Below are 15,368 nucleotides of genomic sequence, written 5' to 3' on the forward strand. Positions count from 1 at the left end.
ACAGGAAGTTACTTAGTTGACACGCTATTTGAGGTTAATAGCTCCTGAGAGAAGCAGAGTCATGTTTTCTCAAGGGTCTGGTTCCTGATACATTGCTATTGCTCCAGTTGAATGTCATTCATTCATGACAATATGAGAGAACTTACAGGGATCAGTGGTCTTCACAAAAAAAGGAGGGAGCATGAAGCTGTGAGGGTGATGTTTTTCTTTACCCTAGGAGGAGATAGAGGTAGGGTCTTGGAGTGGATATGATCAAAATACACCACATACTTCTATGAAATTCTCAGTGAAGAAATGACAGAGATTTTTAAATGTTGTTATATAATGGTGTTTTATATCATATATGAAATAAAATTTTTTAAAAATTACTTTTAATTTTTGACCCATATTTCTATACATATTATAATGTATCTCCTATCGGTTCATATAAATGTTGGGTAAATCATACATATTATGTGAAACTTCTACTGTTACTTCAGTGTGTGTGTATTAGGTATCATTCTTCTAGCTCTTTTGAGATCTGTAATATTTTAAAATCAGCTGTCTTCACACACTGAATGAGCTAACAACAATCAAGAAATAAAAATTTTTTAACCAAGTATGTTATTAAATAATATATTTTGACCTATTATAATAAAAGGACATAGACTACTTTCATTTTTAATAAAATAAAGGACAAAGGTTAGCTTTATTCTCCTGGAATAAAACTCAATTTACTACAATGTACAATATTAACTATATTAACTTTAATAGAAAGCATGAAGTCAACCATTATAGACACACTTTACATAAGGACACACTGGTTCAAGAAGAAACAACTTTAGTGTCTATTATTTTTCTTACTGTGTCCTTGACATCCTTATTTCTCAGACTGTAGATTAAGGGATTCAGCATGGGGATCACCACTGTGTAAAATACAGAGGCCACTTTGACAGTGTGCCTGGAGTTCTTGGAGTTGGGCACACAGTAGAGGAATAGGATTGTGCCATGAAAGATGGTTATGGCTGTCAGATGAGAAGCACAAGTGGAGAAGGCTTTGCGCCGTCCGCTGGCTGAATTCATTTTCAGAATGGTAACAACAATGAGCACATAGGACAAAAGAATGATAAGGAGTGTGCTGATCTCATTAAAAGTGGCAAAAATGAAAAGCAACAATTGACTGACAGATGTGTCAGAACATGAAAGTGAAAGAAGAGAGGAGAACTCACAGAAAAAGTGATTGATTACATTGAAACCACGAAAAGATAAATTCAGAGCAGAACAGGTCAGTATCAAGGAGCATACTACACCCCATGCATAGGATCCTAACACCAGCATGGCACAGAGTCTCTGAGACATGGCTACTGTATAGAGTAGAGGGTTACAGATGGCCACAAACCTGTCATAAGCCATCACTCCTAATAAGAAAGATTCAGTTACCACAAAAGTACAGAAAAAAAAGAATTGCACCAAACATCCTAAAAATGTTATGGTTCTGTCTATTATAACTAGATTTACCAGCATCTTTGGAGCAACAATGGACGAATAGCAGAAATCCACAAAGGAGAGGTGGCTGAGGAAGAAATACATGGGGGTGTGCAGTTTGGGGTTAATTCTGATAATGAGGATCATGCCGATGTTGCCTACCACAGTGATGCTGTAGATAGTGAGAAATATCAAGAAGAGAGGGACTTTCAATTCTGGGTAATCTGAGAAGCCCAAGAGGGTGAAAATGGCCCCACTGTTATTTCCATCTGATAGATACATAGCTTCCTTTTGCAGAATCTAGAATACCTAGAAGTAAAACAGAATGTGAAGACATAGTCAGTTTGTTTCACACTCTTCACCAAACTTGGAGAATAGCACATAATCTCTTTCAAAGTTAGTGTACAAATACTAAAGCTTGTGGATATTATTAAAATATCATAACTGTTGTAAACATGTTTAATAGGATAATAAGTTATTGAATAAAATTATAGCCTCTCAAATAAAATAAATTCTTTAGGTGTAAATTGGAAGATGTGTGTGGATGGACTTGACGCTATTGCAAATAAAATATTTACGTACAACTTTCAATGGTACTGAATTGTTTAGGTTCACAGAATATAAGCCAAAAATAACATCATGACTACTTTATCAGTAAGAAAGAGCCAGGAATATATAAAGGAATTAAGTTATGCATTCTGTGCTACAATATTTGAAATATAAACAGTTCTGATTTCTCATCTTGAACTGTTGTTTGTTTATTCTTCAGTAATTTAGCACAATTTCTCTCACTCAAAGGGAATCTAAGTTTTTTTATTTGTATATAGAAGAGCTACTGATTTTTGTAAATTAATTTTGTATCTATTGACTTTGCTGAAAGTTTGTATAAGCTGTAGGAGTTTCCCAGTGAAAACTTTTGGATCACTTATACATGTTGTTATAGCATTTGCAAATTAAGATATTTTGACTTCTTCCTTTTCTATGTGAATCCCCTTGATCTTCCTCAGTTTCTTTTTATTTCTCTAGCTAACACAGTTAGCTGTACTGAGTAGGCATGGAGAAAGAGACAATCTTCTTTTGTTCCTGATATTAGTGGAGTTGCTTATAGTTACTCTCCATTTAAGTAGATGTTGGCTATGGACTTAATGTAAACATTTTTTATGTTGATGTATGGCCTTTGCATCCCAAAACTCTCTAGAACTTTTATAAAGAATATTATATTTTTCAAAGACCTTTTTATGTATTTAATTTAATTAAGAGACAGAAAGGAAGCATATACAGATTGGGGGAGAAGGTTGTAAAGGATCTGGGACTTGTAGAGGCAGGAAAAACCAAAACCAAGATATACTATATGAGGAAAAAGAAATCTATTATTAATTAAATATAAAAAAAATCAGGATAAAATTCAGGTAACACTTGGTTTGATGTATGATACTCAAATTAATAGTAGGAATTGAAATTTAAAACACATTTTTATAAGATGAAGGAAAAGTCCTGCTCATAAATTGCAAATAAAGTCAGGGTATTTATGAAAAATATGATAGAATTTTATTTTTTAATTTATTTTTATTGAGCTCTAATTTTTTCTCTGCTTTCCTCCCTGCCTCTCCCTTCCCCCTTTCAACCATCCCCCAAGGTTCCCATGCTCCCAATTTGCTCAGGAGATTTTGTCTTTTTCTACTTCCCATGTAGATTAGATCTATGTAAGTGTCTCCTAGTGTCCTCATCGTTGTGTAGCTTCTCTGGGATTGTGATTTAGATCTGGGGGATAAGAGGGAAAAGCAAATATAATCAAAGTATAATATATGGAATTAAGGATCTCCTTTTTATTGTTTTGATTAGCTGACAATATGTATTTTACCTCACATAAATATCTGAGGACTCATCCTTGATTTGTATTCAAGATCTTATAAAAATGAGAATTTCAGATTCATACAACTGATCTTTCTCCTACCCAATGCACCAAATTTCACAAGATTCTTAAGGTACTTACCTAGACCAGGGCACCTAAAGCCAAATTTCACAGAAAGAGTGTACCCCTGACTCTGGCTCACTCACAAGGCTTTAAAGAATATTCTACTCATGAATTCTGAGTTCACATTAATATTAATATCTAGAATTTAGAAACTAACTTGCTAAGAACAAAAAAACACTCCTCTTTTTGAGAGTGGCAGTTGGATTCTTGTATTTATTGTTACAACCTTGAAGACAGGAATCTTTAGAGACTATTGCTAAATCCTCTTGAGATCATAAAATAAGCAACTAAAATTAATGACTTCAATCTGACATAATTGAAGCAATTTAGATCCTAACTGGTGACAGTGCATGGAGTATGATGTGTATGAATATTGGCATATATATACATACATACATACATACATACATACATATATGTATATTACAAACATGCAAGTAGCTCATGTTATTGCATAGCCAAAGAATGATCTCCTCAGTATTCTAGTATTGTGAGATTTAATATGCGTAGAAATCAACATTATAGCACAGTAATTTAATCTTTTTGCCAGGCATGATGCTCTCTCTCCATAGGATGCTGACTATATCTGGGGTATATGAATATTCTGCTCTCAGGTCATCATGGTTCATTAAAGATGAAAGAATCCTTTATAAAATATAATACCAAATAAAGAAAAAGAATCATTTTTTGTTTTCTTCATAGTAGGTGCCTCCTTCCTCAGTCGATGACTCTACTGGGCCGTCTAGTTAATCTTAAGCCATTTTGTTTCATACAAAATGAGCATTTGAGGACATGGTCTTTCATGATTCACTACTGAGAATCCAGCTCATTTTCCAGAAATCTCTCAAGCTGAAGGGTTTGCTCTACGTATTGTAGACATTACTGAATATATTTGAAACACGTTTTTTAAATTTATTTTCCTTTTACTTATCATAGAGTTTGCTTCTCCTTGAAAGATCAAACCGTACTCTCCGAATGTGGCTGATAAGGAGGGCTGACTGAGAAGCCAAGGACAATGGCACTGGGTTTTGTTTCTACTTCATGTACTGGCTTTGTCCGAGCCTAGTCTGTTTGAATGCTCACCTTCCTAGACCTGGATGGAGTGGGGAGGACCTTAGACTTCCCACAGGGCAGAAAACCCTGACTGTTCTTTGGACTGGAGTGGGAGGGGGAATGGAGGAAGGAGGAGGGGAGAAGGGGGGAAATTTTTAATAATAATAATAATAATAATAATAATAATAATAATAATAATAATAATGAAAGCAGGAGGTACTGGAGAGATGCTGAAGAAAATCCAGCTGGACCAGGACTGAATAAGCAGGAGATCAAACCGTACTCTCTGAATGTGGCTGACAATGGGGGCTGACTGAGAAGCCATTGATAAGGGCATTGGGACTTGATTCTACTGCACCTACTGGCTGTTTGGGTCCCTAGTCTATTTGGATGCAAAGTTTCCTAGTCCTGGATGTAGCTGGGAGGGCCTTGGACTTCCCACAGGGCTGGGTTCCCTGCCCTCTCTTAAGGAGGGAAGGGGAGGGAAAAGAGTGAGTGGAGAAGCAGGAGGGGAATGGGAGGAGGGGAGGCAGTGTAAATTTTTGAATGAAAAAAATAAATAACTAAAAAAAGAAAAAATGTACACAATAGCATGAATTTCATTATTTCATTTATCAATACCATCAAAGTTTCTCCATAAATATTTATTGAATTTGAAAACAACTTTACATGTTACTGGAACAAAACAAAATTTAACAATTATTCAGAGAGAGGAAAATCTACCAAAACCAATTTTAAATGTTTCTTCATGAAATGGCAATTAAATGTCAATCTTTCACATGACAATTAAAAGAAAAATGAAAAGATCATTGGTCCTTGTGAAAGTCTACTGATTACAGCAAATGGTCAATGATGTCAAACTATCTTCTTAATGTTTATACACATAATTTGTTTTGCTCTTATACTTGCTCAGATAACATGCAGTAATAACAGTTAAATCAAAAAAATCAGTTTTCGGTTGGGAATTTGCACTGGTATATATTTTATTCCTTGGTCAATGAGCCCCATGCCTTTTTTCCTATGTTAATACTAATTTAACTCAGTAAGCTTTAATAATATTTTCAAAGATATGAAAATAAGATGGAGATATTTTGGTAAGTTCTATAGGAATTAAAGGTAGTAGAGAACAGATAATATTCAAACGTATTTTGAACATCCACAAATTTACAGAGATCAAATATTATATTATTAAAAAGCTTGCTTGCTACAAAGGCTAGAAACTTTGAACGATGTGAGTGCATTATGTACTTTCTAGTGGTCATTGCAAGGCTATTACAAAAATATTATAAATGACATTATGATTAAAGTAAATGATGAAAATATACCTGAATGCATTTGTACATATTTTAAACCAGTTTTTTGGTAGTCATAAATTGGCATTATTTAATATAATAAAATTATGGAACAATATTTTTAAAGTTATAGTCAATTTGTTTTAACTCTGTTTGTTCCTTGACAATTTCATACTTTTACATATTGAGTTTTGGTCATATCTTCCCCCATTTTACCCTGCCACATTTCTCCTTTTCTGCTAAAAACTTTCTTCTTACCACACTTTCTTTAGTAACTAAAGATAGAAGTTAGAGAGATGGTTTAGCATTAAGAGCACTTAGTGTTCTTCCAGCGAACTTGTGTTCTCTTTCCAGCACCCATATGGCAGCTCACTACTATCTGTTACCCCAGTACCAGAGGATCCAGTGTCTTCTCCTGACTGTTCAACACACCAGGGTCACACATGATAAAGATATTAGCATACAGGCAAACACATACTTATCCTGTAAAATAAATAAATCATAAGAAAGAATTTACATGCCAATACACTCAGATTTACAGAAAATAAATCTGTCATGACAAAAATCAGAAAAAATCTTAATGTTATTAAATATCTGAATTTCCTTAAGTGTTACATTAAAGCATCTTTGATAATACATTCAAGGCAGCCAGCTTTAAAACAAATGAGCCTGTGACTTATTCTCAGACACTAGTGTTTTCACTTTTCAGTGTATTTTTCATCCAAACAAGAATATCAAGATTTCACTGTGTTTGGAAAAATCAGAGCACTCGTAAGTACTAGTTCCTGATTACTGTTGCCATTAATTTGAGTCATTAAAACACTATTGTGTCTTTGTATTTCCTTTTTTCTGTCAATCCTTTTGTTAATTTGCTACAATTATTAGTTCATAAACAGTATAAGCTTTTTTTAATTCAAGATAGGGTTTCTTAGTGTAATCCAAGCTGTCCTGAAACTCACTTGGTAGACAAGACTAGCCTTGAACTCTGAGATCTGCCTTCCTCTGCCCCTGGAGTGCTGAGACTAGAGGTGTGCACCACTACCACTTGGCTAAAAATGTAAACACTTTTAAAATAAAAATTGCATGAACACTTTTGACATAAATTGTATCTTATAAAAGCATCATTCTTAGTTTTCTTAAATATCTAATTTATGTTTAAATTTTTAAATTTATCTCCCAGATTCCTATTTTTTATTTTGAATTAATTTCTAAATTTGTGTTTGTCAAGAGTTCTTCACAACTTTCTTTATCAGTCATCACCCTACTGAAGGTACATGGAAGTTGATATTTCATGATCCATTCTTATCTGCTGATTCAGGTATTGTCAGGACAGATTATTTTGTTTTCAAATGATCCATTAATCTATTATCTAATGATTTAAATACACATAGAAATATTATTTGACATTCAAATTTAATCTTTCTAATTTGGCTCTACTATTTGTACTCACTGCTTCTGAACTTCCTCTTTTCATTCACTATTATGAGATCTTGAGATTAATTAAAAAGGGAAAATATAAGCTAGGTGGTGGTGGCACACATCTTAAATGCCAGCACTTGGGAGACACAGGCAGTCACATATCTGTGATTTCAAGGCCAGTCTGGTCTACAAGAGCTAGTTCTAGGACAAGTTCCAAAGATGCAGAGAAACCTTGTCTCAAAAAACCAAAAGAAGGAGGAAATATAAATATTCACAATCTCTATGTTCATAACAATAATCAGCATAAAGAAATATTTAGTAGTAATCAAAGGTTTATGTGTTCATGCCTTTATTTACCATTTTTATTTAAAATAGGATTGAACTTATTGTGCCTTTAAATCATCTACAGTGAATATTCATTTTTGTATAAATTTCTATCTATAAACTAAATAAAGTCATTTAAAATGCCACTTTTATCACTCTGATATTATGACACTAGCTGTTTGGTGTTAAATTACTCGAGATTATTTTTCATCTTTAATCATCTAGACTTGAATAGCAGTCATTATCCCAAGGACTTTGAATTCTGTTTCAGAGGAAATCACTGGTCTGTTGTGGAATAATCTTATTGTTCATGTGAAGAATTGTCACTCTGATTGGTTTAATAAATAAAAATACTAAGCAGCCAATAGCTAGGCAGAATATTCAGATCAGCGACACTACTGGGAAGAAGAAGGATGGAGTCTTGCAGAGATGTCAGGACACAGAGGAAGCAAAGTGGGCAGTACAGAATAAAGGAATAGAGTGCAGCGCACAACACCTGTGCTCTGTGCACTACCATCCAGTTCGCGAGCTTCGGGCAAGGGGCTGGAGGTTGAAACCCACAGAGACACACAGACAGAGAGACAGAGGCACGGACCTCTAGTCACTGGTAAGAAACTCTCTATTCAATAGCACCATGGAGGCTTATATACCCAAGAGTCAAGTGGGCCAACAGGTGAAAACCTTATCTTCTGATCCTCAAGGCAAGGCACAGTTTTTAGTAACTTTAATCAGAGGCTCTAGCAGGGAAGAGTAGCTGAAAGCCAGGACTTCAAACGGTCCCAACGATAGAGCAATGAGGAAGACAGCAAATTAATAAAAATGAGTTAATTTAAGTTTTAACAGCTAGTTAGAAATAGGCCTAAGCTATCAGTCTAACTCTCATAATAATAAGCATCCATGTCGTTTATTTGGGAGCTGGCTGGGGTGCCAGAAAAAGACTTCCAATCTTAGTCTTTTATAGATATTTGAGGTTAGCGACATTTATTTCTACTTTTTCATTGATACTTATTCTTGGAACCATTTTTTCAAGGAAATTTCTAAATCAAGTTTGAGATTAAATTATATGTGCTTAAATTCTCCAAGTTTTTAGATCTAACTCTTCTCTCTTATTCTTGAAACTATGGCCTATAATTATTCATTTATTAATACATTTTATGAAATGCTATTCTATTTCCTTTCTTGTTTTTTGAATTATAATTTCTAGTATTTGACCTATTTGTTAATTCTACAAACTCTATTCCAAATCTCGTCTTTAATTATTTAAGAATACAACTTACATCTCCTTGAGAAATAATCAATGGTTAAGAGCAATTGTTTTCCCTAGGACCTGGATTAAGGTCTCACAACTCTCATGGGTGTTCACAATCATACGTAATCTCTATCAACTTTCTTGAGCACCAAGAATAAAGATGGCACACAGAAAAGAAAAACATTCATACACATAAAGTAAAATAATAAAATAAATATGTTTTAAATGCATCTAGGAATACAAAACTAGTATTTAAATATTTTCATATTTCATTACACCTTGTGAACAAATTTTCTCATTTACTTTTTTGGATTCCATCTACCTGGTTGCTGTTACACATTGTGTTAATATATATGTGCCTATAAATTTGTTACTTTGACTCTGGGATTAATTCCTAGGATTGAATCTTTTCAATGTAAGAAGTGCAACATGAATTCAAATAGTCTAATGGAAGTAATTAATCTTGTTATCTCACTGCTAGAATGAATAAAAATATTGGTTTCTTTACGACTTCACCTAAGGCTGTTGTCTTATTTCAATGATAAAGATTATGACCACAGTAACTTACAAAAGAAAGTGTTTATTGGGGTTTCAAGCTTCTAGATGTTCAGACTTCATGACCATCATAGTGGGAAACATGAGAGCAGAGAGACATGTATAATACAGAGAAGAAGCTGACCGCTCACATCTGATCCATAAGCAGGAGGAAGGGGGGGGATTTGTATAGACTTTTGAAACCTCAAAGCCCACACCCAGTGGCATATGTCCCCCAGCAAAGCTACACCTCCTAATACTTCTCAAACAGTTCTACTAACTAGGGAGCAAATAGTCAACCACATGGGCCTGTGACTGGAATTACCCCAGCACTACAACTATGTTATTAAAGATTTTGCTTCATACTTTTCTCACAGAAAAGGAATGATAATAGAGATCAGTTTTTGCTCCATTTTTGTTATAAGAAAAACTTAAAAATGGTTGTGGTTTTTGTATAAGCTAAGGATATCTTATATGAATTTATCTATGAATGTGACATTTTCTTACTGTTTATTATCAATCTATTAATGTTTAAGGATATTTGTTGTGTTTATAAAATTTAAAGATTAAATTTTAGAACTCAGTTTTTGGAAAATAAATAAAAACATTATATAAAAATATTTTCCTCCTATGACTGTTTTTTCCTAAAATAACAATATTTTTATAAATAAAAATGTTATAATATCTGTAGTATTGTCTTATCATTCAAATTTTATGTTAATTCATGGTAATTATACCTTCAGTTTTTGGGTTTGTTCACTCATTTATATAAACTATGAAATATAGATTACTATAAATGATGCTCCTAGATAATTTTATTACTAATTATTCTGTGAATGAAACTTTTTTCCCAGTAACATCCAAGTGCTAACTAGAAATAATAAAATGATTCAAATATGTTCCTTTATGAAACACAGAGTTAATTTCCATGTCCTCTAACACTCAGAGTCTATTAATCATTTTATATAAAAGGAAGTGGATACTCAATTGTAGAGTTAAGATTAAGTCTTTACATGCAATTCTTAACTTCTTTAGATGTTTGTATCATTTTCTACCGAAAATACATAATTATCATCATTATGCCCCTCAACAAAAGGTGACTATTGAATTCAGTCTACTCTTTATGTACTACTTGTAGGACACAAAGAATGAATATAAAGTTACTTCCTTGTGTTTTAATAATGTAATATAATAACAAGTCTCTTTTAACAATGACAGCATTTCTGAGAACTTTAGAGCTAGAAGCTTATTGTGGCCCATGCAACAAAACCAAACAAGCATTCTTTCTTAGTTACAAACACTCTTAGAAATACATTCTCCGTACAATGAGCCTGTGATGCACTCTAGTGCTTTATGATTTTTTTTAATTATATGGTTCAAATAAACATTGTTCACCAAAATATTCTGCACTTTCTCCAAATAGTAAACATCTTTGGCTTCTACTTAGTTAAATTTATCAATCTGCATTTCAGTACAATCTACAGAACGCATACAAATAGGGACCATAGCTTAGCAACAGCCATTTTTCTGATTTTATACTAGTATTGAATACACTCTTAGATGATTCAGTGAAGTGGGACCTTGGTTCCCACTAATTTCTGGACAGCGTCTTTCACATCCTTGTTTCTCAGGCTGTAGATCAGAGGGTTCAGCATGGGGTTGACAACTGTGTAGAAGACAGAGGCCACTTTAACTGCCTGCCTAGAGTTTTTGGAGTTAGGTACACAATATAGGGAAAGTATGGTTCCATGAAATATAGTGATAGCCGTCAGGTGAGAGGCACAGGTAGAAAAAGCTTTGCGACGTCCACTAGTAGATTTGATTTTTAACACTGTCACAAAAATGAATACATAAGATGTGAGAATCATTAGTAGTGTAGTCACTTCATTGAAGGTTGCAAAGCAAAAGAGTAGCAGGCTGGGGATGTGGATATCAGAACTGGAGACAGCAATGAGGGCAGTATATTCACAGAAAAAGTGGTTGATAATATTAAAGCCAGAAAAATTTAGCTGGAGAGCATAGCAGAAGAGAATCAAGGGGGAAAAAGTACCCAAGAAATATGATCCAGTTACCAGCAGGATGCACAGCCTCTGTGACATGGCCACAGTATACAGCAAGGGGTTACGGATAGCCACAAAGCGATCGTAGGCCATCACTGCCAGTAAGTAGGACTCAGTCACCACAGCCACACAGGACAAGAAGTACTGCAACAAACAGCTGAAGTAGAGGATAGTTTTATCAGCCAGGATCAAGTTCTCAAGCAGCTTGGGCGTGATGATGGTTGAGTAGCAGAAGTCAACAAAGGAGAGGTGGCTGAGGAAGAAGTACATGGGAGTGTGGAACTTGGTATTGGTATTGATAAGCACTATCATCCCAAGGTTTCCCACTACGGTGATGATGTACATGAAGAGAAATATCAGGAATAGGGGGATCTGAAGCTCAGGATAGTCTGTGAATCCCAGAAGGGCAAAAATAATCTGCACACTCACATTTCTCTCAGGTGGCACCATAGCTCCAATTAGTGAGCAACTGAAGCAGAAGAGTCTCCTGTTTAATTCAAAATTATGTGATAAATGTCATACAGTTCTCAAATAACAATAAAAATGACATTGTAGTTTGATTATTTGCAAAGATTTGACATTGAGATTTTTTTTAATTCCAAGAAATAAAAGATTATAGAAAACTACCAGAAAAGATATAGCAATATCATTTGGTCATCTTTTGTATTACTGTGTCACTGAAGCCCAGGCAGATTCCAAAGAAGTTTAATGTTTTCTTTGTTAGTCGTTTGCCAAATATTGAGACAAAATATCTCTATATGTATACACCACTCTCCTGAATATCGTTGTGTCTGCATTAATGACTACATAGAAAGAAGGATCAAAGAGCATCTTAGTTATAATGTCAGTAAAGTGACACTTTCACAGCAGTGAAAGCAATCTGGTTAAACTTACTTGCTACAGAGAAAGAGTCACCATGCTCCTGGTGCTCTGTGAATCAAGTACAGCAGAAAGAGAAGGCCATTTATGTTCATGTGATATCACTGGGGACTCAAACTCTAGAGAAATTCCAAGAAACTATTCCACACAGGCCTCAGAGCAGACAATTAGAATGAACACCAAATCTCCTTTTAATGAAGCTTTAATAATGAGACTTTCCTTGAAAAAACACTGAACATACTGTACTCCCAAGCTCTGTTCGTATATAATTAAGACATCCTCAGCACTGACATTAAAATAACAACAAACACTGCCTCATCTACTGTTAATCTCAGTGGCTGTCTTTGGATTGGGTAAGAGTATATAGCATATTTAGGCAAACTCAATCCCTTTTGTGAAACAGTTAAAAGGTTATGTAGGTCATGGAAGAAACAAAACTTAAGAAAACTTTCTGGCTTGTCCAATGTATGATGCAAGTTGGCATTTCATTTGGGCTCTATAATCCAGCATTCATGACATTTCCTAGGGAGCATTTGGCAGATAGAACTTGTTCAGAACATTGGGTAGAACACACAACAATTTATCGAGTAGATCTTCAGGATCAAAGTAAAACTTTCACAAGATAACTTTTCATTTTAAATCTTTTCAGTCAAGCATTTTTTATTGAAAGTAGCTTTATTCCCTCTTAATATGTCATGACTATGTCTTCTCCTCCATCTACTACTCCAAGTTGCTCCTACCTCCCCTCCTATCCAGATCTACCACCTTTTTTCTCTGACTAGAAAACAAGGTATAAAAATAAAATTTAAGATAAAACAAAAACTACTACATTGCAATAGTATAAAACAAATAAACAAGGGAAAAGAACCCCCAAAGGCAAAAGAACAGATATAGGTACAGAGGTCCACTCATTCAAACACTCAGAAATTCCATAATGACACTAAACTGGAGGCCATAATATATATGTGTGGTGCTGGTATAACTGGATATCAACATATAGAAGAATGCAAATAGATACATATCTATTGCTCTGCGAAACACTCGAGTCCAAGTGGATCAAAGACCTCAGCACAAATCCAATTACAGTGAACATGATAGAAGAAAAAGGGAGACGTAGGCTTGAACACATTGGCACAGGAGATTACTCCCTGATTATAACACCGGTAGCACAAGCACTGAGATCAAAAATTAATGAATGGGATCTCCTGAAACCAAAAAGCTTTGGTGGGCAAAGGGACATTGTCAATAAGGCAAAACATCAGTTTACAGTGTGAAAAATGATCCCTACCAGCCCCACATCTGACAGAGGGCCGATCTCCAAAATATATAAAGAACACAAGAAGCTAAAGTAATGGTGCTCAAGTAAAAAGTGAACTAATAAGGAATTCACAGATTAGGGAAGAATCAAACTGATCTTAGGTATTTTATAATCAAAAAATTAAAATAAATATGTTCAAATTGCAATTACAAAAATCTGTTTATAAGAACATGATGGGCATAATTAAAGTCAGGCCCCATACTTCCAGCTGAGTTTGTGGCTGCACTTGTAGTGGGTGACAGGTGCATATTTGTTTGTATTTAAACATGTAGAGCCAAAGTGTAAGTCATCAAGAAAATAAGATACACAAACCACTTCTGGTTATTACCGAATCGCAGGAATCTAAGGTACAGTTTTTTCAAACTTTGAGATGCACAAGCATCTTCTCCCTTTAATTATGCTTGTTAGCCTAAAAGTACAAATATGAGATTTGTTCAGTGCTGTTAAGTGTAGAATTATGCTTAATAGATTTCATTATATTAATGATTTGCAGGTCTGGTGACAGGAATTATGAATAGAATGCATTCAATCCTAAACATATATTATATGTTCCTATCCATTAAAGTAGCATTTTTTAGCATTTAAAATCATTGGTAAGTGTAGATGATATCAATAATTAACAGGACATGAGTTTAATTTTTTATGTCTTGGTATGGCATTGTTGCATCATTGTGGGACCTACTGTTGTTGGAGTTTCTTTTAATCTAGCCCCCACATTGGAATACCAAAATGTTGTATTTTATTTTATTTTAGCCCCATGCTGGAATGTCAAAATGTTGTTGGTTATTTTTTCTCTTTATTATTTTGGGGGGCCTACCACCCAGCTCTCAGATCAATCAAACATGAAGGCTTATTATTTCTTATAAATCCCCAGCATTGACTTGGCTTGTATCTAGCCAGCTTTTCTTAATTTAAATTATCCCATCTACCTTTTGCCTCTGGGATTTTCCTTGTTCTTACTTCTGTCATCTCACTTTCACTCTTATTCCATTGCTGGCTGGGTGGCTGGCCCCTTCTTTTCTCACTCCTTAATCTCCTTTGCTCCTTCTTTCTCTCCTCCCAGATTTCTCCTTCTATTTATCCTCTCTGCCTGCCAGTTCCACCTATCCTTTCTCCTGCCTCAAAATTGTCCGTTCAGCTTTTTATTAGCTCATCAGGAGTTTTAGATGGACAAAGTAACACGGCTTCACAGAGTTAAACAAATGCAACCTAAAAGAATGCAACACATCTTTGCATTTGTTTATGCTGTGGAACATTAAATAAATATAACACATCTTCAAATAATATTATAGCAATCTACATCATTAGTCTCTCAGAGGGACAATCAGAAACTTAGAATGGCATTGTATGAGCATCATCACTAACACATTTGTACATGGGGGCCAACATTATCCTCAGAGCCTCCATAAGCTAACAGACTTTTGAGTCAACCCATATATTAGTTAGAGATTTAATAGAGTCCCAGTCAAAAATCACAAACCATTCTTTATAGAAATAGAAAAAAATCAGAACTCCTATGGAAACATATACATGATGGGAGCCCATTCTTTATTAAGCAAGCTACAGTCCTGCTCTGAATCTCAGTAAGATGATTGGAATAATTACATATATGTGCAATTACATGTCTTCAGTCCAACTCAAAAGGCACAATGACACAGCTATTATGAGGACGTTATCAAAGTGCAATCCCTGTGAATGCTTATCTACACCACAGAATATGTGTGTATTGTGCAATATATAATATTAAATATGGTATAAATGTGAATTTGCTGCTAGTATGTCACAAAGCACAATTATAAAC

At 34.5% G+C, this 15,368-nt stretch overlaps 2 protein-coding genes across 2 annotated transcripts; both read right to left on the bottom strand.

Annotated features, from left to right (window-relative positions):
• Positions 1–804: 804 nt before the first annotated feature.
• LOC125409787 (olfactory receptor 5D18) lies at positions 805–1,746 on the bottom strand. The gene has a single exon (XM_048448992.3). The coding sequence runs from the start codon at positions 1,744–1,746 to the stop codon at positions 805–807; it is 942 nt and encodes a 313-aa protein (XP_048304949.1).
• Positions 1,747–10,875: 9,129 nt separating this feature from the next.
• On the bottom strand, positions 10,876–11,820 carry LOC125409871 (olfactory receptor 5D14-like). The gene has a single exon (XM_048449064.1). It carries the CDS (start codon positions 11,818–11,820, stop codon positions 10,876–10,878), a length of 945 nt encoding a protein of 314 aa, XP_048305021.1.
• Between the last annotated feature and the right edge of the window lie 3,548 nt (positions 11,821–15,368).

This window comes from Myodes glareolus, chromosome 6 (assembly GCF_982192425.1).
Source record: "Myodes glareolus chromosome 6, mMyoGla1.1, whole genome shotgun sequence".
In the NCBI taxonomy this organism is placed as follows: Eukaryota; Metazoa; Chordata; class Mammalia; order Rodentia; family Cricetidae; genus Myodes; species Myodes glareolus.

What these genes read in the sequence shown, in the direction of transcription:
- LOC125409787 (XM_048448992.3), bottom strand. Translation starts at nt 1,746, where the DNA reads ATGTATCTATCAGATGGAAATAACAGTGGGGCCATTTTCACCCTCTTG.
- LOC125409871 (XM_048449064.1), bottom strand. Translation starts at nt 11,820, where the DNA reads ATGGTGCCACCTGAGAGAAATGTGAGTGTGCAGATTATTTTTGCCCTT.